The following is a 27,640-nucleotide window of genomic DNA, read 5'->3' as shown; positions in this document are numbered from 1 at the left end:
GTTGCTACTGTGTGCAGTTACCATGTCAGTAGTAAGAGTTGTGGATGAGGGCCTAGAGAGCATTCCCTGTGCAATTACAAGCCCTCTGCAGAGCTATGTTAGTCTTCTTAAGGGCAGTGTCTGCAGTAGATGTTGAAGGCACTGCTCTTGCCAGCACAGCAGTCTCTCATTGCTACTCTAAAAATACTTCCATGTGGACGCAAGCCTCTGTTCACACTTACATACACTTCATTCTAGTGGCGTGCAGAAGTCCAAGCTTTTCCTTTCCCCCCCTCCCCGGCCTGTTCCTGAGGGACTGTCTATAGCAATGAAAAAAAATAACCTGGTTTGCTTTCACCACCTGAAACCCACAGAGTGAGAAACACCCAAATCAGCTTCTGCCTCTGTCCGGGCTGCACACTGAGCCCAGCCGGAGCAGAGGGACAGGGAGCAGGTGACACAGGACAAGTGGGTCATGCCAAGGGCCAAGGCAAAGACCCCTCATCTACTTAATCACCAATTAAGAATGGTTCCTTCTAGTCAAGACAATAAGTGAGAACAGGGAATGAAGTTTGGCTCGGATTCTTACAAAAAAACCTGACGCTACAGAGGTCATTAAATGCTTGTATCGATGGAAATGTTTTTGCTGTTGAGCTTACAGAGGACTGGAATTTCCTACCTTACTCCATTGCAGCTATAAATTAGCCTTCCCCTTCCCTCCTACCAAGGGAAAATGTCCAGCTACAACTGGGCCTTTGCTGAGGAGCAGTGGACAAACACAGGCTCATGGACAGACCTCGTGGCAGGAGGAAGGGCTCGTGTATCCGAAGGGGGACACAGCGGGGCTGCAGAGGGGACCCTACTCCGTTCTGCTGTGAGGTGCCTGGCTGGGCTGGGAGGAGCAGCCGGCATTGCAAAGGATGGGACACGCAGGCGATGGGGATGAGGTACAGGGAGATAAAGAGGTGAACGCAAACACCCAGTGGCGCGGGGCAAGGAAAGCCCAGCTGCAGCCTGGAGAGCCCTTGGTAGTGACTGCTGCCGACGAGTTTGGGGCCGCATGAATCTTAATTGCTTGGTTTTCACCTCACCAGCACAAAAGAAACAAGATACAAGTTCTTATATAGCTTCTGAACTAAGCCGTCTTTATGAAACATGGCATGCTGCCTTTCTGCCTGCCAGAAGATGCTGCCTGCTTTCTCCTCCCATGCTCCTTGAGATAAGGCTCTGCACACCCCTGCCTTACCTCTCCCTAGCATTTGGCCTCCCTCCCTTCACTCTGCTTCCAGCTCTGATGGCTACTTTTTTTGCCAGGGCCCTTTGGTAAATACAGTGGAGTTCAGCAAAACCTTTAAGCACCCACCAAGGGACCTTCAGCCTAAATGCTTGGTGCGGCACATTTGATGAATGGGCTTCACAAATAGCAACGATAAACTGTTAGCCAGAAAGTAGCAAATTCCTCAGGCTGCACAGCCCTGTATCTTACAAGGTCTTAGACATTCACGAAGCCTGAGGGTGCAGAGCCGCGGTCAGGAAGTGTGCTCACGGCGCAGATCTGTGTCACCTGCAGCGGTCGCTGACGGCTCGCTGAACCTCCCGCCATGGGCTCCACATCTCTGTTCCTTCCCCTGCCCCAGACCATGACCTGGTGAAAAGTGATTCATTTTGTTGGGTGGCCAAGCTGCTGTGGCGTGGGTGAGTAGCAGTGTTGGTGGTTGTGTAGTCTTAGCATGTGATAAATGCTGGGTGGCTCATTCCCCAGGCAAGCATGGTGAGATGCCTTCTTGTGTGCAGGACAGGGCTATGTCAATTGTACCATAGTCAATTGTTCTAGTATCTAAGGCCAGTAGGGACCACTGTGGTCATCTACTTTATGCAGTAGACACAAACTAAAGGACTAATCAGTGAAAGAGCTGCTGGAGCTGTGTGGCAAGAGGAGGTGAAATACCAAAGATGATGACCATAATGCATTGGGCTTGTGATGCACGTGCCTCCATTCAGAGCTGTTAGCTCTCCTTCCTGGAATTGCCATATTGCAAATAACCAGCCAAAAGAAATCAGGATGGACTGATCTGCAGCACACTGTACTTCTCCTCGTGGGACAGCAGCATGCCTTGGTTATCTTTCCACACACATTACATAGTAAGACCACTGATGTTTTTTCTGACTGACCAGCTAAAACATCTACTTAATTATACTCTGGGCAGACTGAAAACAACAAATGGAGATCTGTCAGCATGTTTTGTCTATCTCTTTTAGGAACAAGTCTCTGAGGTTTTTGGAGACCATTTTCAAGAGGCTTTTCCTCTCCACTCCCTTCCAAATGGCCCAGTTGCTTTTGTTGGATTAAAGTGCAGTCAGGCATTACAAAAGCAGGGATATGTTTAGCTTCCAGCCCAGTTTCTGGGTAATGCCTGGTTTGTGAGTGGTAATTCCAGTTGTTTGTGCTGCTACAGGACTGTAATTGCTTTCTATCAGCAAAGTCCCATCTGCTGAGGATCTGCTGGGCAATGCACTGGCTGTGAGACGCACCCTGACATTGCACTGCAATGTGAGATTATGGGGAGCTTCCGTTGCTGAAATTATGTGATTAAAAGGAGCACGGGAGGTGGTGTAGGATGACGGCACAAAGCTCCTTGAGAAGGCTGGACCCTGTCTTTCAGCAAGAGTCTGGAAAGGTATCACCAGAAACCAGTCTGCAGTGAAAAAGCAGAGCGTGTGACTGGCACAGCGTCGCTTCCTAAAGCCTCAGAGAGGAATGCATGTGGTTAAGCCTGGGGACTTCAAAGGAATAAGATGAAGGAGGGTTCAATGCTAGTAAAATTGAAGGTTTTTATAGGAAATAAATGGTTTTGTGTCTCATGGAAGGGGTAGAAGTCCCAGGGGCAGAACAAATGATAGAGGAGGTTGTGGAGACAGAGGAAGCCAAGTCTGGAAAAAAGAAGTGAATAGACAAGAATGAAAGAAAATACATGGTGGAAATGGGGTGTAGTAAGGCCTTCTAAGACTTGGCAATACTCTTGATAGTTAACTTGTATTTACATTTAGGGGTGCTTTACGGCCTTGGGTTTATTGATATAAAAAAATCCCACTCCACCCCATGGAGCTACGTAGGCAGATGCAGTCTACAGGAGATAGTGCTGCCAGTAAATCCAGAGGCGCTGGTTGAACTGCAAGCGAATACGAATACAAAAACCAAATACACCACCAAAGTTCCGCAAAAGCAATGTGAGACCACACTGTAATAATTTCCCTCTCTTTCCTCAAGTCCAAGTACACAAAAGCGAAGTACCAGCCAGTTCTGCAAGATAAGGTTTGAGGAGCCTTGGGGCCTCTCTGTTTGACAGTGCACTGTGGCAAACCTCACCCCGTCCCCAGTGGCATCAGTTGCTTCCCCATTTTGGGCTAAATTTACTGATGGAAGGTAGCAACAGAGCAGCAGTGAGGGTCGGCACGGGGGTGCCGTGCAGAGGGGCAGGCACCCTGCCCTGGTGATGGCTGCTGCAGGGTCATGGCGATGTGGGGAGCAAGGAGCAAGAGGGAGCTGGAGGGTGAAGGACACAAAGGGTTGGGTTGGGTGTCCGAGGGAGGGCAAGAAAGTTGCCAAAGTCTTGCTGTGTCTCTGAATGATAACCTGTGACAGGTACAATGCGGTCACTGAAGTTCATGCTCTGTCCCATTGACAGTCACCTGTGTTTGAAAAACAGAAGCTTTTGCAGTGTTTTGGGGGTTCTTAAATCTCACCGATTTCCGTCATGTTGTCGCAAAGCTGAGCTGGGAGACAGCTAGTGTTTAATCCCTACTGAAAACAAATCAAAACAGGAAATCAGTTTGCCTCCGAAGAGCGCACGCATTTGTAGTGAATCCTGCAGAAGCGTGCACCAGATAGCAAGCCTTAGCTCAGCTCCCGCCTGCCGCGTGCCAGCGCCCGCCTCACCCCTCTCTTGCAAAAGCTGAGTGCCACTCGCCGAGGGGCGAGGATTCCGTAGGAAATAGGGTACTCCGAGGTAGTTGGGATACTTGGATGTCTGTTCTTTTCTTGCCCTTTCCTAACTGCCCATACTGTTATCTAGGTATCTGGTATAGGATGAATAATAACGCAGCAGAGGCTGCCAGAAAAATAGTTTTGTCGGCAAGTTTTTGAGGATATTATTTATTTCAAAATTTCCTGTTATTTTTTCTTAGCTAAAACCCAGACAGAACAAAAACAGAAGAGTGTTTTGTTTCTTGGAAAATAGAATCATGGAATCATAGAATAGTTTGGGTTGGAAGGGACCTTTAAAGGTCATCTAGTCCAACCCCCCTGCCGTGGGCAGGGACATCTTCAACTAGATCAGGTTGCTCAAGGCCCCGTCCAACCTGACCTTGAATGTTGTCAGGGATGGGGCATCTACCACCTCTCTGGGCAACCTGTGCCAGTGTCTCACCACCCTCACTGTAAAAAATTTCTTCCTTATATCTAGTCTAAATCTACCCTCTTCTAGTTTAACACCATTACCCCTGCTAAAAAGTTTGCTGCCGTCTTTCTCATAAGCCCCCTTTAAGTACTGACAGGCCGCAATAAGGTCTCCCCGAAGCCTTCTCTTCTCCAGGCTGGATAACCCCAACTCTCCCAGCCTTTCTTCACAGGAGAGGTGTTCCACCCCCTGATCATTTTCGTGGCCTCCTCTGGGCCCGCTCCAACAGGTCCATGTCTTTCCTGTGCTGAGGGCTCCAGAGCTGGACGCAGCACTGCAGGGGGGGGGTCTCACCAGAGCAGAGTAGAGAGCCCGAGTCACCTCAGAAAATGGATGCAGTAAAAGTATTACATTTTAGATAAAATGCTTAGTTTTGAAATTCTCAGTACGCAATATTTTTTTAAATTAAATATGTATTGGTTAATAGCTTTTCAGTATGAAACAAGAGTGTTAGTAAAGTGAATGTTTCATGAAAATAGTTCTTTTTGGTTAAAAAGGTGTTTCATTTTATTGGAAGAAAAAATAAAACCTGAATTTCAACCAAAGGTTTTGACTGGTTCTCTAAGAATCCATGTGCTGAGTTGAAATATATGTATGTGCATATATGTATGTATATGTGCAATCCATATAGAGATGCCATATATAAGAATGATTCTTTATACTTTTAAGTGTCTTACATAATCAGTTAATTTGCTTCTGCTCCATTAAAATTAGATCTCCTGTGGACATGACAATCTTGTCTAATTATTCACTTAATCCACAGTCATTAGCATTAACCAAGTGCTTTTCTCTGTCTTTTAGAAAAAAAGGACTTTGAAGGGTTCTGTGGAACTTTCCAGGATTAAATGTGTGGAAATTGTGAAAAGTGACATCATCATTCCCTGTCAGTATAAATATCCTTTCCAGGTGAGTCTGTCCATTGACCACACTGATAAGAGATATCACTTCATTTTGTATTTCTGTAAAATTCTCCCTCACGGTGCAGTCGTTAACGAACCCAACACCAGGGTGAATAACAACGAAGAAAGAAAAAGCAGATCGGGGTTTGAAATGAACTGGGGAATCAGAGTGTTACTACAAGATCCATAAACTCTTACACCCATTGGTTTTAAATTGGAGAGGATCATTAGATCTTCTAATCCTATCCCATGTTTAACACAATATTCAGCTATCCACTAACTCATGTTCAGAGAAAGCCCATCTTTCACACGGGGAATCCACCCAGGGTTTTGGCCAATTTACCTGTGTGGTGCTGAAACTAAATCCATTCAGTGGCCTTTGCATCAGAAACTGGTGAATGTCATGCGTCAGGGAGGCTATACCAGACAAGAACAGAGAGGGCTTTTAGTGATGAGATGGCTTAACGACCAAGAGGCGGGCAGTGCTAGCTCTAGGATGAGGAACACATTGTCTAGTGTTAATTATTAATACATATGGGATACATTTACATTGCCACGTAAACAGAAATGCCACAGAATATTTGCTCAGTTATTGCAACACAAATTCCCAGTTTATTATGTTATTCCCTGTGCTGCCATTTATCAGAATTTTATCATATTGGTGATAGTATTTTTCTTAATAATTATGGTGTATGGATTTCAGCAAACACAGGGCCATCTCTGTTCACAGATGGCTTTAAAAGAGTGAATTCTCTGGACTCAGATTTGCAGACAAAAGCTAATGATTGTGACCCATGTACACAATAAATGTTAAAAAAGATAACTTTATAAAAAGAAAAGAGACAACCATAAAGCAAGATTTGTTTGTTTTGGGGTTTTTTTTGCTGTTCTTGTTATCTCAAAACCAGCATCAATTCAGAGGCTTGGCTTGGTACTGTCATTCTGACAAATCATGAAGTAGCTTGTAGAGTTTTCTTTAAATTTTCATTTGAACAGTAAAAGTGCATATCCACCATGCTCTACTCTGAGCCCTGGAAAATATTACCTTGGAGAGATATGAGAAGGGAGAGGAAATAATTGCCCAAACTAGGCTGGGTCAGGAAACCCTTCTGGGTGGTCCCCAGCCAGGATCATAAAAAACATCCTGGAATATTACAAAATGTTGCTAAGTTGGTGCATAATGAGCACTCAAGAAACCAGATGATCAGAGTGTTACAGCCTTGTTTATGGGCATTTGGGAGCAGCAGAAGATGCTGTCGTACGCTGCAAACGGCTCTCGATGAGCAGCCTGACAGGGAAGCTCTTAACTGGGGCTGGGTAGGAGCTGCCTGGCTGGGGAAAAGCTTGATGGGGGAGCCTCAACTGCTCTTAACTTGAGTGAACATGGACTAGAGAAGGGACAAATGCTCAGATCTGTTTGTTTTCAGTCTGAATTTTCAAGTCTATATCTCCATATCTCCAATGCTTGTAGGAACAGCAAATTAAAGTGAAGGTAGTGGCCAGTACTGGTGGGATGGTAACAGTGGACCAGTCATGATGGACAGTGCTCCGCTGGGGTCATGGTAATCGCTCGTGCTTGTAGCTCATCTGAATTTTGTCCCAGTCAATTTTGTGGTATTTTGTAAAATGATATTGTCTGGGGTTTTTAAAAAATATCTCGGCTGCACCCAGCTGTAAATCTTCTGTGGAACCACCAGTGGCTTTTTGGTTTTGTGTGGCTCATCTGGCAAAATGAGAGGCATGAAACGAGTGATTTTGTGCAGTTGTGCATGCTCATGGCTACATCTTTTGGAGATCTGCTTACTGCATATTTCAAAATCTGCCTTAGATTGTCAAAACATTATACAGACTTAACAATAATATCAACAGGAGTGGCTTTAAATGAGTGGGAATTATTCCTCCCCTATTTCTATTTTTTCTAAAAGAAGCATGCAAAGCAACTGAGTCACACGGCTGTCTATGTGTGCCTGCAAGGGCTTCAGGCCAAGAGATAGCAAATGTTTCGTGTTCTTTAAACAATAATCAACGTTGCCTCATCTACACCCCTGGAGAAACTTTAAAAAACAGCTGCTCTCTTGTAGAAACCTCTGTTTAAAGACAGTGGTCAAAGTTTTTCAAAGCATCTGTGCATCAAAGAGACCAGGTCCCATTTGGAATTAAATTGTTGAGATAAATATTGGAAGACAAATATAGATTATGCATTACATCAAATTTTAGGCCCAAATGTAGTCTTCTGATGCAGTTTCTGAGACATTTTGGTTTTTGTGATGATTTTACTCCCTGGTCTGAAACTTCACACATGCTCTGTATTTCTCTTCCTTTGTTTGTTCGTCATTAAGGCCCAGTTGATGAAAACAGCATTTTGATTGCTCATTGTTCATCTGCTCCAGCTTCTTATTTCCCCTCTATGATGCCAGTGAAAGCTATTAAAAACTTTGAAGGATAATAGTAATCCAAATAATCTCCAGGGAGTTGTTTCTGACCCAAGAAAAGCTAAATTTGGCTCTTAGATCTTAAGCGAAGGTATCTTACAAGAAACGGATGCCATTTCCCCAGAGGTGCTTTAGAAGAATAAACTGCAGTCAGCGAGTAATGGGCTGAATCCTCTGCAGATTGAAATTGCTATGTCTCCATGGATTTCATGGGCATTTCTTAACAGCATAAAATTGATCTAAAACATTGCTTGTCTAGAATTCTTTCTTAATCAGGGTTTCTACTCCGTTTTAAATAATCAAAAGTCAATGAGGTTAAGAGATGCTTCTGAACAGGCCCTGTTACTCTACTTCCCCACATCATCATTTTGTGTGTAATTTGTTGGTATGGGGGCTGCGATCTGTTTCCTTCAGTGATTCCTTCATGCCCAGCGTATCTGGGATTGTCTCTAATGGCTGGCTCCCTTCTTTACTCCCCTCTCCAGATCATCCATGATAACTACATACTCTACGTGTTTGCACCCAATCGTGAGAGCCGGCAGAGATGGGTCTTTACGCTCAAGGAAGGTAATAAAACGTCTGTGCCTACCTAATTGTGAAGTTACTTATCCCAGACAGTTTTCTTACAAGCTGTAATGCACAGAAAATGTGCAAGAGGAGTCGATGTCTTATATCTAAGCATGCAAAGTGGTACTGGGGAATGAGGTTATAAAATCAAATTGCTTGTAAATTTGGTGGGTGTGTTTTCAGCAGCAGTGGAAAATTTGGACATGGAATGCTTTATTTGCCTCTTTCTAGGATAAACTGTTAATGTTACTGTAATTTGAGGTTTCTTATTCAGGAAGAGATGAGGATTTTATATGGCTAATTTTTTTTTAGAAATTAATCTTTTCTGGGTAGAAGATTTTTCAGCTCTTATTAATAGATCTTTTGTTTAGATTACAACCTTCTTAGAGAATCATGATTATTAAGAAACATTTTTGTGGGTAGCTTTCATTTCCTGTTCACCTCCTGAATTGTGCTGTGGTTGGCTGCAATGGTTCTGAAGTGAAGGCACGATAACTAACCACTGCAGGCAGAAACGAAGCATAATACTTCACATAAGGAAGGTGTTATTTAGTTACATGAAAACTGCTATGATGGCTTCCGTCATAGCTTTTTCGTGCTTTATAACACAAGCTGCTGTATTGTTCACTCTGAAAACATTGTGCCTGATGGAGATATTATTAAATTCATGCACTTACTCTTGCAAGCAGTTATTCCCCTTCTGGAGCGTACATGCTCCAAGCTTCTACTTTATCACCTCTTCTCGCTCAACATTTTGAGACTGTCCCCTCCTTGGACAATTTGAATAGTTTCTTGAAACAGGCCAGCAGAAATTTTTTGTTCTTTTTAGGAAAATTATTGTTACAGATAGAAAGCCTGAGCTTCACAAAGAAGGACCTTTAATCACTCATGCAGGCATTCAAGATTGTTATTTATATGTGCAAAAAATGTTTAGCGCTGGTGAATGCCAGCTTGTACAGCTCCTTCTGAACACCAAGCCAAAGCAGCAAGTGTCCGTGTCCTACATATATACATACTATAGAGCTGTAGTCTTTCATGGGAATCATCGGTATATGGCCTACCAGGTTTTCTTTCTCTTTATGAGACCTTCCTTCTGTGGTTTTGGTGTTTATCAGTTTAAAGAGAGAGTCCCTTTGGTAGGATTCTGTTCTCCCGCAGTAGAGAGGTATGGGCTCCATCGCCAGCAGGAAGGCTATTCCCCCACATCAGTGGTGGCATTCTCTCCTTTCAGGAGAAAGGAAAACATTAACCGAGGAGGCTGATAATATTCACCAAAGCTTGGTTTGACAAGAATAAGAAGCTTCTTTAAAGTGCAGATTATTTCCATTCAGTTCTAGATGTCTTTCAGAGCTGATGTGAATGCAAGTAAATTCATTTTCCCCCTCCTTTTTCTTCCTCTAACATTTTCCAGAAACCAGAAACAACAACAGTCTGGTTTCAAAGTGTCATCCAGATTTTTGGATAGATGGCAAGTGGAGATGCTGTGCTCAGACAGAGAAGATGGCAGCTGGCTGCGTGGAGTACGACCCCACCAAGAATGGTATGGGATTTGTTAAGACCATCCTGACCTTGAAAATATTTATTCCTAGCAAAAGTAAAGGATCAAATCTGTCTCATACAAAACATCGAAGAATATCGTGTTACATTTCCATCAAGAGACACGTTGCTGGCTTCTTGGGATATTCCTTATTCTGGCTTGTCTATTACTGTATATGGCATTCTTTGTTTTGAATTAACATTTTCCTCTGTGTGATGCTTGGTGCGGTCTTTGGAATGAGATGGAGAACTAAGAACTTGATCAGCTGTGGTCAGTCAATAAGCATAATAACAACTTTCTTGAGATATATGCATTCAACCCTCTGTGTCCTATTTTGTCCTAACCATATTTCCTCTGTGGTTTCAATGGCCAAGCATAATCTTTACTTTGTCTCCTGAAAAAGCATATTCAATCATTTTTCACCGAAGACACTTTTACCTTGTATATAGGTGATTCCTTAAGTAATCTGTACACCAGTGTCAAACCCATGCTGTGTGACTGAGAGTCACTGTGTAGGTGCAGGCTGTTGGCATATCTTACTCTAAAAGACCAAGGCTTGCTATTCACTGGTTTTGTATCACCTTTATTAATTCAATACCTTGATGGTTTCTCCCCTGGGTTTGTCCAGATCTACTTCAAATTAGCCTTCTTGATTTCATTTCAGCGTCAAAGAAGCCTCTTCCTCCGACTCCTGAAGATAACTGGGTGAGTGCAGTGAGGCACGCTAAGCTGTCCTTAGTGTCCTGTGTGTTTAACTAGCAGTGGTGAATAAATCCTCATTAAGGTTCACCATGGTGCAGTGACCTAGAATATCACCTGTGATAACATTCCCTGGGCTTTTCTATTACCTTTTCCATATTTTTGCATAAGCTATAAATCAGCAGCATCCCGCTAGAGTTAGGTTCAGTCCTGCAAAGACAGCTCGGTTTCACAAACAGCTTTCCAATGGTGAGTGAAGCTTCAGCTGTATTTTTTTTCAATCTGTAGAAAGGGAAACTGGGGAAGTAGGAGGGATATGAGAAAAGCTGCTGTGAAGAGGAACAGAGGAGTGATTTTCCAACTTCACTTGTGGATGGGACAAAATGTCATTGGCTTATTTAATAAGAGGGGAGAAGCAGGGTGGCTGTTAGGGCTGGGTGCCTTACTGGAGGGCAGCAGGGCATTGGGACAGTCCCTCTAGGGAGGCCATGGAGATTTTATCACTGGAGGCTTTTAAGAGGAGTTTAGGAAAGATCTGTGAAGAACAGATCAGACAGGTAATCCTGCCCTAAGAAGGAGTAGATAACTATTTTTTGTGCAACTAAAATTTTTATATGAAATTCATTGTTTGAAAGTGCTGAAAATGCTCATGTTGCCACCATACCCCACTAGATGCCCTGGGGTGCTTTCCTAGCTTTGAGGCTTTTGAACTCAAAGGACACCATAGCTGCCAGGGAAATACCATTTTAGAGAGCATGCCATTGTTTTTTATGAATATGAATATGAATATGATGAGCCTTTTTCCTAATTTGTGCAGAAATTGTTGCTAGACCCAAAGGAAGCCTTAGTCATGGCCATATATGACTATGAAGCCCAGAATCCGCAGGAGCTGACATTACAATATAATGAGGAATATTATGTGATTGACAGCTCTGAGGAACATTGGTGGCTAATTCAAGATAAGAATGGGTAAGTCCCTTTTTAACAGCCAATTTACAAATCCTTTCTAAATCCAGTTTGTTCTTCCATTAACATACATGCTGGCTTCTAGTATAGTTTTGTGAAGCATCCTCTGATATACAGGAAAATAGTGATGGAAGGTTATTTACGATAACTTTCTTCCCTTTGATGTTGCTTATATTCAGGCAGCTGAAGAAAAAGGATCTGAAAGTTAATTTAAAAAAAAAAAACCAGTCCTTAGCTCAGGCTGATATTCGCTGTCATACACCTGGGGGAAAAATTTGTGAAAATTGTGAAACTCTCCAAGTTTAGAGGTGCAATCACTTGTTTCCTTCTCCAGTAACCCTACTAAATACATAACAACCAGCATTTCTATCATGCAAAGAGCAGGCACATCTTTCAGGGCTGACTCCCACAGATGCAGAGAAAATCCTGTCTGTCTAGCGCACTCACGCCGTGTTGCATTTTAACAGGCATGAAGGCTACGTGCCAAGTAGCTACCTGGTGGAAAAATCACCCGACAATCTGCAAATATATGAGTAAGTTGTGCCTATCTTTTTCTTGTACCTCTAAGTGCCCTGGATTTGTTTTAAAGCTACAAGCCTCAAATGTCCCTACCCCCCATAACGTGTTGTCACTAGCACTGGGGACGTTCAATTCAGAGGCTTTTCAGCAGAAATGCTGACTTGGAGTCTTTTGATATTTGCAGATGGTACAATAAGAACATCAGCAGAAGCAAAGCAGAAACACTCCTCAAGGATGAGGTAAACCAGTGTTACGTGTGGGGTGGATGGGCAATAATAGTTAATGACAAATGAGGAGAAGCCTGCGAGGGCTGCTTTGTGTAAGAGAGAGCTGAACCTTGGGTTCCTGCTGTGTTGCTGTCCTTGGCTACTCTTAGTATGCGATGCAAGATAAAGGACCACTAGCAACCCCCCCTTACCTCCACGGCAGCTGAGTGTGGGCAGAGAGCTGTGCCATCCTTCTTTGGTCAAACACACCCAACAACTGGGGCTGATGGAAAACACTGTTTCAGAACACTGTGTCGACTGAAAACTGTGATTTTAGCTCATCTTTTCTGTCTCTGCAGGAGGCCTGCGGATGCCAGTAGTTCTCTGAAAATCTAACCAATCTCGTGCTGAAATATTTTGGGTGAAAGCCAAGAGTATGGGTTTGGGTGGTTTTTTTTAGTTTTTTGTGTGTGTGTGTATGTGCATGTGAGCACGCATCTCTAATTTTTCAGTTGAGCCAGACTTTTCCAGTGAAGACTGTAGTGAAAATAAAAAGAAAACACTTCTTGTTCAAATTTTCCACACAAACACAACCTTGGTTTTTAAATCAGTTCTTACACTAACAGGAGACCCAAATAAAGTGTTGTTTCTTGGAATTATAGTATTTTATGGAAATAAAAGCATTTTTGTGCGCTTTTAAAAATTCTTTTAGTTCCTATAAACTCCTACGGGTGTGTCCACGCATGCTTTAGTGATCTTATTTTTCCTTTTGGTCCTTACAGCGCAGCTTTTCTGTGGCAACTACCCCCATGTGGCTGCAGAACCTTCTGGTTCAAAACCTCGCAGCCCCCACAGCTCCTCGAAAAATGTGTCCAAGCTCACGAGTGATCTTTGGGCAGGCTTGCTGTCAAGTGAGATGGAAGTGCAAGAACAGAGCTTAAAGTAACTCAGGCAGGGTGCTGTCTCCAATACTTGCCTACCTGTGCAAGCAACCCCACATTGCCAGGGAGATGAGTCCTAAAGCCCTCACTGTGCATGGTATAGATACTTCTACAGCAGCATCTGGAGACCCTTTTTAGAGCTTCCCTGTGCTAGATATTGTATGGTAGATGTTGAGCAGACATGCATTGAAGAAACAACCCTAGAAGGTTTATAGCTCAGTGGCCCAGTCCCACGCGGGCAGAGCTGCACCCTCAGCAGTCAGCAGTTCCTAGGCAGGGGATGCAGTAGCAGGCTCAGCCTCTGCCTTCACCTGGAGCTGAATCAGTCCGCTGGGGAGGTGGGAAGGAGGCCGAGGCAGGGGGCACTTAGTGGATTAGGTTTGCACCAAGTGTTGGGGGTGGATAGAGGGCATACAAAATGGAGGAAATCTACCATGTGAAGCAAAGGAGGGGAACGAAATCATCAGGCACTTGGGATACCAGATGAATATCTTTATCAGCAAACAAGAAAAATGTGGTTTTTATTATCAATATATAGGTCAGCAAAGCACATTACATCCAAACTGTGATGTTAAATCTTCTCCTCTGCCATCTGATCCATTAGTGCCAGGCCCTGCAGGATCATGGCCTGTGATGCATTTTAGCATTCACATGAGTAGAAAACAATTACAGTGAAAAATTAAAAAAGAAAATTGTTCTGTGAGTGCCAGAGTGGAGGAAGCCTGCTTTCCTGCACATTTATGTTTAGATACTGGATGACTGCGTTACCTATGAAAGGGCAGGATCTTGACCAAGCTTTTCCCATTTGTGGTACATTGGTAAATTATCTTTCATACACTCCCCTATGGAGTCTCTGCCGTTGAATAAATTGTACTCTTGTTCTGTAGCTGCTCTCCCGAGGGAGGGCACTCAAAGGGGTTTGCCTTTCCAATCAGCTGCCCATTTCATTGAACTTGTTGGAAATTGATATCACCAGTATTCTGTCAGATAGGGTTGAAAGCCATCAGTGGGTTCAAAATTTCTAAAGGAGACGCTTGGAGGGACAGAGAGACACACGCTCATGTACCCACACCCCCACACATACTCTGTATGAGCATCTAACTCATTTCTGGAAATTGATATCACCAGTATTCTGTCAGATAGGGTTGAAAGCCATCAATGGGTTCAAAATTTCTAAAGGAGACGCTTGGAGGGACAGAGAGATACACATGCTCATGTACCCACACCCACACATACTCAGTATGAGCACCTAAGTCTCATTTCCTCAGGAAATTGAGCTAAAAATACGTAGCACCCAAGAGAGACCAGCTGGGTCTACCTGCAGGCCCTGGGCAGCCATCAGAGCTGTGCATGGAACAGACCAAGCTCTGTCAGTTGGCTGATGGCTCTTTTTTTTCCTACATGTTTAGCACATCCTCGTGACTGAGCATAGACAGGGCTGAAATGAGCAGAGCTTTGCCCCCAGCCCGCTTCTTTTTTTCCATTATGTCTCTAACCAGTTTTCTCTCCTTTGCTCCTGTTACAGGGTAGGGAAGGTGCCTTCATGGTGAGAGATTCGAGGCAGCCTGGCATGTACACAGTCTCTGTTTTCACCAAAGCATTAAGGTACAGCTGAGCTCAGCAGCTTTTTGCATCAATTACATCAATGAAATGGCTTCTATGAGAGTATAATCTCTGTAGTTGTTTTGGCATTATGAAGAGAGAACAGAAGGCTCATGAAAATGATAGAGGAAAACACTTCCAAAAAAGGCAGAAGAGTTAGCTGCCATTCGCAAAGTGTATTAAAGGCTCCACTTCTCCCTGCATCTAAATATAGGGCCTATAAATAGTCCCTTAGACATCACTGGGGTTGTAATTTTTTTTGATGAAATTGTCCCCCCAGCTGAACTGTTGGTAGGATCAACATGGACTATATGCTGGACTCATCAGAGGTGGCTAATACAGGACTAGTGAAAGGGTTTCAGTGACAGGGCAGAAAGTTTTGTTTCAGAAAGAAGAGGCAGAGAAACTTGGTACTCAACCTGCTCTTATCGGGAAACCTCAGCCTTTCTAGAGATGAGACCATCTATGAGTGAGAGGGAGAACATACAAGTACACAGCTTTTGTTAGCAATTGCAGCTCACTCCTTGCTCCTCTCCCATTCATTCTGCATAAGGAAGTTTCTCCCCTTTGCTTGCTTGCTCCTTTTCCACGTATTCCTCAAATTCCTCCCTTTTTGCTGCAATCTAGTTTTCCTCAAAGAAAACCTCATCTTTTTCAGCATGGATAACAATCCCGTTATAAAGCATTATCACATCAATGAGACAACTGACTTTCCCAAGCGATATTACTTGGCAGAAAAGCATGTGTTTGACTGCATCCCTGAACTCATCAACTATCACCAGCACAATGCGGGAGGTGAGTGAAGGTTGATGCTGACCAGGGAGGCTGCTGGTTTACCATGCAGCCAGGTGACTGTTTTGAATGAAGGAAGGCTCCCAAGCCCTCTGTCCTTACAATGAAATGTTAAATGGTATCACCTTTTCTTCCACTTATCCTGGCACTTGGATGGCAGCTTCCAGCATTACATCTTCTTCATGGTCCTTCTAAGGCTGATATGACCAACACAGATGCCATAATGACATACTATAGAGAGCCCTTTCATTCCTGGGAGTCCGTGGGGGTGTGTCACCACTGCCAGACCAAGCTATCTGTTTGAATTACACTGCAGGGCCTTCTTGCCCAGGAGGTGATATATCCCTGGGCCTTGATTTGACACAAAGTTAGGGACATGGCCAGGATCCATAACGAGACATGGGAGTCACCAAAGACTCCCATTCCTACAGTCCGGGAGTACCAAGGGAAACCCCGGACTTCAAAAATACCCTACAAATAAAAGGTGTAATTTGGAATTTTATCAGACTTCGTAGAGACTCACAGCTCACATTTGCTGACAGAGTGAAAGTGGGAAATAAGCTGAAACTGCTGAGAATTGGCTTCCTTTTAGCAGGCAGGAAATCACAGTTTGAATAGAGGTTCAGCTGCCCTCAAGTGGAGCTGAGAACTCAGTACAATAAATCTGCTTCCAGTATCCAGACTCCCTTCTAGGGTGGTGACAGCCACACTTCCCATGACTGTGACAATAACTAGAACCCATCTTTTCCTCTGTTATTCAGGTCTTGTCACTCGTCTGCGGTATGCAGTCTCTTCTTGGAGAAAAAAGGCCCCAATCACTGCAGGGCTGAGCTATGGTATGGAGTTACTCTCTTGACCACATGGGAATCACACTCCTTGCTGGTTAGCTGGGTGATCCTGAATATCCCCATGGATATTGATGAATATTCGTGTGACTATAGCCACAATAAATAGCTTTCTTCAGATCTTTACACTGCACCATTCACTGGATTATCATCTTTGTCATTACCATTGATAACTGAATGAACTGATCAGGCAATGCCTTGAGGGAGGTGATGAGAACCCCAGGGTCTCAAAGAAGTCAACATTAAATACTGAAATGAATGCTGAACAAAGGTGATGGGAGTGGGAACACAGCATAACTTGATGAAAGATGAGTCCCTCCTGAAAGTTGCCTCTATTTGCATACAGTTGTCTACAGAATTTTGCTGGTATCATCTTTATTGTAATACTTGAAGACATCAAAGAAACTCAATACCACGTTGTGCTCGGTAGGGCACATATGCATGATAGAAACAATCCTCCCTGAAGAACTGGATAGACAAGACAAATGGGGAAAGAAAGGGGGTGGTGGTGTTCCTATTCTTGAACATGATCTGCAGCATGGACTAGTCAAATGAGCTACCAAAGGTCAGACAGACAATTTGAGGGAGAGCCAGAAAGTCTCACTCTGAGTCCTGTCTCAATGTTTAACCCACAAAAGCTTTTTGTTTGACATTTTACTGTTAGATCCTCACTCTTTCTCCCTTACAATCAACAGGAAAATTGGTCATTAACCCCTCTGAGCTCACCCGTGTACAGGAAATTGGCAGTGGTCAGTTTGGGGTGGTCTACCTCGGCTACTTGCTGGAGAAGACGAAAGTAGCCATAAAGACCATTCGTGAAGGAGCTATGTCTGAAGAGGATTTCATCGAGGAAGCTAAAGTCTTGATGTAAGTAGTAGATTCACCCAGAAAATCAGACTGTGTAGGATTCACAAGACTGAACCAAAGTGTTGTGGTAATGTTCAGGAATATGAATGGGGAATTTAAACTTGGATTATCTACTATGTATCTAAATAGTATATGGAGAGACCGGTGGGCTCCAGTGGTTACAAAGGAAGGCAATTCAAAGTGTAGGTGAATTACTGTGCTCGTAAGTCTATCAATATCCAAAATGGTCTTCCAGATCTCTGCTGTTCTGGAAGGCAGGGTTAATTGATGGTGTATTGTGGAAAGCGAAGTGTCTTTTGTCAGAAATAATTACATGAAGAAATCTCATAAATTTTGAGGGAAATTTTATTGAAAACCCCTCCCTGTGCAACTGTTTTGCTTTGCACAACTGAAAATATTTCTCCTTGGTTTTATTGACTTTTTTACATTTCCCTCCCTTCAAAGTAGACAGAAATGGATTTTTTTTTGTCTGATAGGATGATTTTCCATGCAGAAAAGCCTTTTGGTGACCATTACTATTAAAATGGGATGATACTTAGTGCTACTTGATGTTAGACTTGGTCTACACATTTTCTTCTTTCTGCTTTCATAGTTGGCCTTTGCAGAGAGAGGGGTGCAGCAGGGTGACGTAGGCGGCTGTGTATAACACACTTGCTGTAAGGGTAGAAGGCACTCAGCCTATTTCAGCCCCTTTTTCTACCTTCCCTCCCCATCCCACAGGAAGCTGTCTCACCCCAAGCTAGTCCAGCTTTATGGCGTGTGCTTTGAGAACACTCCCATTTGCCTGGTGTTTGAGTTCATGGAGAACGGCTGCTTGTCCGACTACCTCAGGAGCCAGCGGGGCAGTTTTTCAAAGGAAACCCTGCTGGGGATGTGCCAAGATGTGTGTGAAGGAATGGCTTATCTGGAACAGAACTCTGTCATCCACAGAGATCTGGTATGTTGGTCCCAGACAGACTTTTCCTCTGCTCCAGCTGGGCTTTTCCCTGTGCTTTCTCCCTTCCTTAATTTCAGCTTTCACACTCCTCCTGCCTATCTGTTGACAGGGGATCCAGTATCATCCCTTACTGCAGAAGCAACACCAATACTTCAGGGAAAAAAAGCATCCCCTGGAGCACTGATTAATCTATTTCCCTTAATTGTGTTTGAGAGAGAAGAAACAAGGAGATAAAGTTTGTCTCTTTTTCTGAGTGGACTCTTTTGCTCCCCGAGAGCCCCAGCTCCCACAGTTCCCAGGGACTGACCACTCTCCATGTCTAAAAGCAGTGAAGGTGCCAAAAAGAACTGTTTTAACATATGCATAAATGTGCATTGCTGATAAAATACTTTTAAATACGTGGTGTTCAATCAATCTGCATGAGTCACTGCTGCTGTTTTGTTAGGGGAGCAAGGACTGTGGGTAGCTGTGGATATTTTAGGGTCTTTCTCTGCCCTTTCTGGGCAACAAGGGCCTGCAAGTCAGACTGATGGTTGAAAGCTTTCTTGGCAACAGGAACATGCTGGCCGTAAAATGTACAGAAAGCACAAGAATCTCAAGTTTTCGCCCTCTTTGTATGATATGATGTCACTTTGAGTCTCCTTTTTTTAAGCACTGTCATCTGCTCTGCCAGGATAAAAGCAACTGAGTGGCTGTGGTAGTCTTTCAGCTCTGACCTTCTGCCTTTGCACCTTTTTTTCTTGCAGGCCGCTAGGAACTGCCTGGTGGGGGAATCCCACGTAGTCAAAGTGTCCGACTTCGGGATGTCGAGGTAATGCCACGAGGCTGCGCACGCTCCCTGCGGGGCTGTCATGGGACGGGGGGGTTACTGAGCACGCTCTCTTTTTTTCTTTTTCCAGGATTGTCCTTGACGATCAGTATACCAGCTCCACGGGTAGCAAGTTTCCAGTCAAGTGGTCTGCTCCAGAGGTTTTCTCCTACAGCAACTATAGCACCAAATCTGATGTTTGGTCATTTGGTAAGAATCAGTTGTCCGAATGGAAAAAAATTCAACAAACACCAGCTCAGAAAAAAATAGGGGCTCAGTCCTCAAGTAAATTCTCCTAAATACTAAACCCTCTGGGCTCCAAGGGTGTTTTGCCTGAATAATGGTTTAGGAAAGCAAGCCTAAGTCATTTAAGTGAAGGAAAGGAAAGAATAGCAAACTACCTAGACACTTTGGAACACTGCAAATACTGCCAACTTAATGTATTATACCTATGCAATGTTGTGTAATACCAAATAATGAACTCCGTTTCACGGCAATGTAGCAGGAGTATCCAAGAAAAGGCTGGAGAGTCACTGACAAGATTGTATAAGGAAAGGAAAGGAAAGACATTTACGCACTCCACCTCTCTGCATGACAGTCCCGGGCACTGATCCTTCACTCAAACCCTCTGCCTTTCCAGGTTTGCTCTGCTGAGTCCATTTGCTTTATGCCAATCTGAAAATATTATTTCACTGCTCACATTTTCTCACCTCATTTCCTGCTCCCCAATACATTGTTTTATGATTTGTGTCTGTTCTTTGGTCTCCCTTCTGGACCCTCATAGATAAGAAAGCCGTTGTATATTTTTTTCCCCAATGTCACCAGCACTGGAGATAACAAAGGCTATCCCCTGGCCTGTTGATCTGGCACACTAATGTATCTGGCCCATCTCCAGCTAACATGCAAATTGCGGTACTGCAGAATGAATCGGTGCAGTGTGCTGTGCACAGCACACAGTCAATGGGGTGCCACTCAGCTCCGGGCCTAGCAGTAAATAATGCAGGATTATAACCTTTGCTAGTCTGTGCTTGTGAATTCTGTGCTTCCCTCTCCCTTTACTGTGCTCTGCTGTGGAGCTCTCGCTGGTTGAAGTTGTGCATTCCTGTGGTGGGTTACGAGCAGCGCGGTGGGAGCTGGGTGCTCAGACCCACGCAACAGCCTTCGAGAACCCAACCCAGAGATGCTTCAGAGAGCACCATTCCTCTTTCCGTGTCCCCTGGCACATGGAGGAGGCTGTCAGCACTCACCACGTAATACCAAGGGACAACATTTGCCAGTGGAGCTATCTCTGACACCTCACAGCAAAGTGGCAGTGACATGGGGAGAGATGCTACTTTGGTAAGAATGTTCTTCTGCTTCACAAATCGGGAACTGGCCTATACACTGAGAGCCAGATGCTTCCAAAAAGGGTGCTCAGTTTGATTTACAGTCAAGCCAAGCCTGGTGGAGTTGGCTCACTCCAGTTTCAGGGCTGAATGAAATACCGGTGAGCTTTGTTTGCGTTGGTCAGTCCTTCTTTGTGAAGCGTGCAGACAGCAGTGTTGCACATCTGTCAGACTTGCTATCTCCCCATTCAGTGGGGTTTGCATAAAAGGATTCCTCTGTCATGTCATCATCTCATGACTGTGAGAAGCTTTCTGCTCTGCTACTCTGCAGCCCATTCATCTCTTCTGCCAGGCCTGAAATCCTGCTGTGCCCAAGAGAACAAAATGGGTGTGAGAAATTCCCAGTGCAGAAATCTGCACACTGGGGGAATACAACTGCTTTGCTTATTCTTCAGTAGAGCCAATATCATTGGTGAGGAGCTGCAATCTCTATGCATCTTCCTATTTGAAGAACTCAAAGCTTCAGCAGCCATTATTTAGCAAAGTTGACTGTGGAGTTACACAACTTTATTTCAGATCAGTCTATCTATCTGTCTGTCTCCCTTTTCTAACACGATGTGAACACAGTTTACCAAGTCAGTCATATTAGGTGACCGAAGAAATTGAAGCTAATAATAACACAGATGCCTTGCATTCACTCCATTTGCAGAGCCTCTCTGATCTGATGGCCAACCACAACGTATCCCACAGTCTTTTTGTCTTTGCCTGTCTCTCTTCCACCACACTAGAGAAGCAAAGTTTCTGTACTGCTCTGAACAGTAATCATAGGAAAACATTTGACTGTTTAGGAAAAGAGGAAAAATGTGCTGAAGTCCTTTGAAATTCCACTGTCATTGCACATGAATTCATCCCACTGAATCACACCACTTGGGACGTTTTGCAGGCAAGGAGTTCCCAGTACTGAGGCTAAGCTGACTAACAGGAATGGAGCAGTTCATATTGCTTTCTTGCTCCTGAGTCTCACCAAAATACAAGCAGATTCTGTGTAGGACACACTGCAGGCAGGAACATCAGTGACGTGTCTCTTGTATGTGATTAACTGGAAGCAAAAATAGATAAACTGAATCAGTGACAAAAAGTGGGTTCTCTTTCCCAGATTACACATCTGGATGGAGTACCTGCACAAGCATTCCCTCTTCTTCACAGTTTGGGAGAAGACATACGACATACGACACTGATGTAACACACTTAGACTTCATCTGACTCATCGGGAAAGACATCCCTGTCGTGCTAGACTATCATGAAGTAGGATGCAGAGAAGTCAAACTTGCAGTGACCAGACTGGTACTTCCACACAGTCCAGTGCCCAGCAGAGATCCTAGTTGGCATCCTCAAACTGTACAGCTGTGTTAGGGCCTGATTTTTCAGATGTGTACTGAGAATCCAAGTGAAAATGCTTTTCCAATTAACAGACACCAATGCTGAGCTGCAGAGAAGAGCAGGTGGAAGGTGGCCATGGGCCTGCTGAGGATTTTATTTGCTTCTGTGTGATTTTTCTCATTTGTTTGCTTTAGGAGTGCTGATGTGGGAGGTCTTCAGTGAAGGTAAAATGCCCTATGAGAATCGCACCAATGGAGAAGTGGTGGAAGAAATCAATGCAGGATTTCGGCTCTACAAACCCAAGCTGGCCTCCAAGGCGATTTATGAAGTCATGAGCCACTGCTGGAGGATGGTTAGTATTGTGATGGGAGAGCCCTAGTTCCCAAAGACAAGAGTTCTCTTCTCTTTGGCTTTTAGGAGACAGAGATATACACTTCACATGCTAACACAAGATAAAATCCTGGAGGTGAAGCTTTCATCTGTGCTAGCAAGCAAACTGTAGGCTCTTTGCCTTTTATTTAAGCTGTTGTTTCTATAGACTGTGTTGACTTCACTGAGAAGTCTACGTAGTGCACCTAACTCAGGTTAATTCAAGTTTGCTTCCTAAGAAAGCTGTGGATCTGTGAGGTTGAGTTTTAATAGTGATGGTAAAAACAACAGCCAACCCATTTCAAGGTACTTAGTGTCCACTAGGCAAAATTCACAGCTAGTAAAAAGAAACGTTGCACAGAAGGAAGCTCATTCTTCTGTTGGCATTTTCTCTATAACAATAGATTGTATTTTTGTTAATACTCAGTTTCTTCACAAGGTTTTCCTTCCTAACGTTGCCATTCCTCTCAAGCTGACATTAATGTTCTCCCTCTCTCTTCTCTCCCCTGCTCAGAGGAAAGACGACCGGCCGTCCTTTTCTGTTCTGCTGTATCAGCTGAGTGAAATCTCTGAGTTTGATCTGTAATCATGGCACCGGCCCGCTAAGTGAAGCTAAGAGAGTCCTGAGAGTGCAGATGGCTGGATTTTCCCCACACAAAGCATTAACAGGAATCCTCTCACCATAGACACTTGCCATATGCCTGGGGAGAAGGAGAGGGCAGAGGCTGGTACTTCCAGACAGACAAGGTATCCCCAGGTCTTCCAGAGCCTAGACAGACACAGGCTTTGGTTTGGCCAAGAATGTGGTTTGCAGCTTACAAGCAGAACCAGCAATTGAGCACAGTCCTAAACCACACAATCCAGCAAGTGTATTTCTCCTGAAGATACAGCCTTAAAACTAAGAGATCTGACATTGATATTCCAGTTCTGTGAACTCCCAAATTAAGGTCTTCCCTGGGGAAAAAAAAAACATGTCTTTGACTGAGGAGGAACGTTCAGACATTTCCATGGCTCTCTAATTCAGAGTGGGCTGGACCTGAAAGCTCTGAACAGGAATAAGCCTGGGACACTGGGGAACAGGCTGGATTTAGTGACTGCATTTCTGATAGTAATATTTCAAGGTGGTTTTGTTCTCCCTTTGCATGATTTTCTCTCAAATTGTGGCATACCAGGAACAGGATTCTGGTACCCAGTAAGCTGATGAGGTGTCTGCATGTGCATGAGAGTTTGTAAGGAAGGAAGAGAAAAGGCAACGTGTTGAAGAGTCTTGAAATTCTCTCAAACTGCATTGTGTAGTGAGTGGGAAAATGGGACTCTCTGATGCAAATGGAGACATTCTTGGAGGGGGGGACTCAAAGCTGAAAGTTTGTATTAATTTTTTCTTCAGTCTTTCTACATCAGAAAATAAATACATGATCTCCATCCAATTTGTTTGAACTGAGTACGGAGGACTGAGCAGTGCAGAGTGCTATGTGTCTCCAGTGCAGGACAAGACAGGATCCCAGGACCTGATTATCTGTGAAAGGCACAGGAACCTACTCCTGAACTTGTATGTTTGGAAGGAAGGAGCTGGAGGGCTTGGAAGGATAGCCATGAGGAGAAAACATGCAGACTATGTACTCGGTGCACCAGTGATAATGAAAAGAGTTTTCTCCTGCTTCAAAGAGTAACTGAGTCATCACAAGTAATGACTTTTCCATCTCTTCTGTGGACAAACTGGTGAATCCTCTAGGGACTGATCAAAGAAAAAGTCCTATGCAAATGGACTGCAGGGGTACTTACTCCACGAGGAGCTCCACATTATGTGGTGACAGCAGAAGAAGGTATAAACAATATCCATCTCCTGGTACTTCAGTGAACATCTACTTTTTCACTGCAAGACAGAGAGACTGTTTTGACATAACTGACCTCAAAACCGAAAGTGTAGGTGTTAGTGTCCTGCGGAATTTGTAAATAAGATCAGGACTTCTTGCTTAGCGTTAACAATAACTAGAGAAGTCAAGAGGACTCACAGATGATACGTTCATATATACAGTATTTTTTTTATGCTTCTCTATTTGGGCAGGCGAGAACACGAGTAAACCTTATGTAAGAGCAATTTACAAAAACTCTGAGGTGCAAACTTCCAGCAGCAATCTCTCCTGTCATTACAGAAGTCAGGTTCAAATATGTTTTCCAACAAAAATGGAGCAAGGAAATAATGTAATCCCATGATCTTACGTATCCTGTGTCAAACTATTTCTTCATAGAAGGAGGCTTAATTTTTGGTATTTTTCAGACCCATGGTTCTAGGATAGCTTTTAGGAGCCAGAATATCTTTTCAGCTATATGGATATGGGCACGGCATTAGTTCCTGCCTTATACATCTTCCCACTTTGCTTTGATTTTACATTATTTTCTTCGGTTTACTCCTACAAATATCATGCAGAACGACTCTCCCAGGCAAGGAGAATCCTAACATTCAGACAGGTTGTCAGTCCTAAATGCAGGATCAGAGTGCTACCTTCAAATCAGCATTGCTGCCAAAATCTCTTGGTAGTCTGAACCAATATGTGGAATATGAGCATCTATGAACAGATTTTGAATTTTTGCCTACAGTGAATTTAAGCTAAGTTTCTCTTTGTCCCTCTCATCCTTTAGTCTGAGTCAGCCTGTTGTCACATTCTGGTGATGGTAAATTTGGCATTTAGCCAGTGAAGTTTTCAGTAGCCCTAACCATGTTAAACTGCACATCTACAGCTGAATTTGAGGACAGCTGGCCATAACCCTATTTTCTCCCCTTCTCAATTGCACTTAGACAAGCTGTACAACCACAGGATACTCTGAAACGATTCCTCCCTGGGCCCGGACACTCTGTGGCAGGGGTATCTGCAGGCTCACAAAGTTAAGCTTCTGGCTTGCTGCCCCCTCCATCCTGGAAGGAACCAGGAGTCTGTCGAGCTTGAGGAGGTTGCTATTAAGTAGCAGCAATATTGCTCTGCTAGGTAATGTTTCTGAGATTATATTTATATTTGGATAAGTGCAATATTTATTAGCTAGAGAGTGTTGCACAAAATAATATTGTGATGTTTTATGTTCAGTTTTCTTTTGCAGTATTTCTATTTACATGATACTTATTTTTACAAACAATAAAATTGCTGAGTCCCAACTGTGGCTTTCACTATATGTTAGCAAAAATGCAAAAACCATCCTCATGCTCTTATAATCATACAGCTTACTCTTCCTCCAAATCCTCCCCACCAACAGGCTTCTTCTGGCTTTCAGAAATATCCCTGTTCCCCAGAACTATGGCTATGTTCTGGGTTAGATTATGTGCTGGGTTTATGGGGGTAGGAAGTATTCAGAATCTCTGCAAATTGGGTAATTTATTATATGGACACATAAATTTCTACATCTAAACATGCATTGTGGTGGCTTTAAATTCTCTGAATCTTCGTGAAATGGGGGTAATAATATTTGAGTTCTCCCAAAGGGTGTTTTCCCACTTTATTTACAGGGGACTTCACGAATCTCAAAAGGGCAGTGCCATACTGCGATAACGTCATGATATTAACACACTGTAACACAGTCTTCTCCCACCATAGCAGTTTCTATGGCAAGTTTTGGCTTGTGCCCTTCATGTAGCTTAACTGTAGATGTTCTCCACAAAGTAGAGGTAAGACTATCAGCTGTCTCCTGCCACAAAGTGAATAACCCTTCTCCGAATACCCCTTCTCTGTATACCCCTTCTCTTGTCTCCTTGGAAAGTACTTGCAATGTGCTGAACGTTTAAACCATTCCCCCTTTGCCAGTTTGACCCCCTTTGCTTGGCTGTTCTGCAGAAAGGTGGGAGTTTGTGCTTGTCCCTACTTTTGCCTGCTGGTTATCAGAGGCGGTGGATGCACGGCTCTGCCTACGTTGCGCATTTGGCCGGAGCCGAGGCCCAGCGCACTGTCTCAGCATGTGTCCAACCTGCTGCTGCAATGGCCAAATGCTGGCACAGCCAGGCTGGCGTCCAGCTAGAAAAGGCAGTCAAGCAGTAACTTCATCTAGAAAGAGCAGCTGATGCTTCTCAGTGGAGACCAGGGGCTGGAGCGCAGCAAGGTTAGCCATGAAAAGCTCTTTCACGGGCATGTGTTGGTCACCCTGGGGAAGTGGCGGTTGTGAGTGCTTGTTCCAGTGGATAATTACCTTAAAATCAGGTCTGAAAAAAATCTAGAATTTCCTGAAACATTTTTTAATGAACACGTTTCTATGTGATGTTTGGCTTTGTCCTCTCTGAACACTATGCTTGTCAGCACGGCGGGATTCAGATGAATGGCTCTGCTAAATCTCACTCGGCAGCCACTTTACATGTGTGTATTCTTCTGTTCAGTTCACCCCACCATCATGTTATCTCTCCCCTCCACACCTAACCAGCTGATGCACACACTCCTGCGTCTGTAGCTGTATGGGGCTGGCCCCTCGCTGTCGTTTTTCCCAGCCTGCAGCGAGATCTGCAAGACGAATGCAGAGAAGCTCATTCTATTATTCTACGATCTAAGACAACACAGAGGAGAAAATTAAAATAATATCATAACATTCATGGAATTCCCACCACCCTGAGCCTGGCTGATAATGGGAGCAGATTAAACTGCGCAAAAAAAAGTCCACAGCAGTTTTTACTGCCACAGTTTTCTTGAACTGACCTTGTTTCACCCACGGCCTCAGAGCAATATTAGCTATTAAATCTTTTGGATCTGCTGTAACAATGCTCACTTACTGATTTTTTCTGACAAGCAATAAATAGTAGAAAGAGGAACGATGGCTACAAAATGTTCCAGTTAAAGATGAAATAGAAGAGATGCTATGCAGGGGAAGGAGAAGAGTTTATTCCTAGAGATGCTATCAATAGATTTTTTTCAGGTGTGGTCCTGTTTATTAAAACAAAGATAGTTTCTAAGACTGTCTTGCTGCTTTTGTAGTTTGTAGACCCCAGTGCCTTCACCCCATGGCATCCATTTAGCCTCTAGTAGCAGTGCTACAGTCCAAGCTTCCCTGCGGAGCCAACATATACGCATGGGGAGCCAGCTCAGCCCCACACTAGCGTGGACAAAGAGCAGCAGTCTCTAAGGAGTCAGGGGTGGTCACTCTTGTACAAGAAGGGCCAGGTGGCAGTGCATTTTTAGCACAGGCTGATGCTCAGGAAAGGGACATTGCCGGGGCCACCAAGGAAATATATCTAGACTTATAGCTAGACTTTCAACAGTGCTGGGGTATCCACCAATGTCTTTCAAAAAAACAGCCAGCCAGCCACATCAGAAGGTAAGGGCTGCAGAAAAACGAATGAAGGCCCCATGCAGGGTTTCTATCACCTCACCATGAGGTTATGTTCCTCTGCAAGCTGTAAGAGGTCCAGTTTGGATTTCACAGTAGATCTGAAGAGCTGTACTGGAGCTTTAAAAAGAAGCATGAGCAGAAGGACTGGAAACTTGTCCCTGAAGAAATGCCAGACGCCAAAAGGGAGATCTTTTGGATACGGTGCTGACTCAGAA

At 43.9% G+C, this 27,640-nt stretch overlaps 1 protein-coding gene across 1 annotated transcript in view; it reads left to right on the top strand.

Annotated features, from left to right (window-relative positions):
- Positions 1–22,713, top strand: part of ITK (IL2-inducible T-cell kinase) — a 32,493-nt gene extending 9,780 nt beyond the window's left edge. Inside the window, exons 2-17 of the mRNA XM_009578384.1 lie at positions 5,238–5,342; positions 8,253–8,334; positions 9,746–9,874; positions 10,536–10,576; positions 11,388–11,539; positions 12,004–12,069; positions 12,240–12,294; positions 14,728–14,807; positions 15,463–15,599; positions 16,358–16,432; positions 17,137–17,308; positions 18,029–18,245; positions 18,992–19,056; positions 19,145–19,263; positions 21,953–22,110; positions 22,642–22,713. Of these exons, the coding sequence (XP_009576679.1) occupies positions 5,238–5,342; positions 8,253–8,334; positions 9,746–9,874; positions 10,536–10,576; positions 11,388–11,539; positions 12,004–12,069; positions 12,240–12,294; positions 14,728–14,807; positions 15,463–15,599; positions 16,358–16,432; positions 17,137–17,308; positions 18,029–18,245; positions 18,992–19,056; positions 19,145–19,263; positions 21,953–22,110; positions 22,642–22,713 (1,725 nt within the window). The remainder of the gene's footprint in view (positions 1–5,237; positions 5,343–8,252; positions 8,335–9,745; positions 9,875–10,535; positions 10,577–11,387; positions 11,540–12,003; positions 12,070–12,239; positions 12,295–14,727; positions 14,808–15,462; positions 15,600–16,357; positions 16,433–17,136; positions 17,309–18,028; positions 18,246–18,991; positions 19,057–19,144; positions 19,264–21,952; positions 22,111–22,641) is intronic.
- Positions 22,714–27,640: the final 4,927 nt, after the last annotated feature.

The sequence above is a fragment of the Fulmarus glacialis genome, unplaced genomic scaffold (assembly GCF_000690835.1).
Source record: "Fulmarus glacialis isolate BGI_N327 unplaced genomic scaffold, ASM69083v1 scaffold22255, whole genome shotgun sequence".
Classification (NCBI taxonomy): Eukaryota; Metazoa; Chordata; class Aves; order Procellariiformes; family Procellariidae; genus Fulmarus; species Fulmarus glacialis.
Note: the sequence above shows the minus strand (reverse complement) of the source record. Positions and strands in the feature narration are given on the sequence as shown.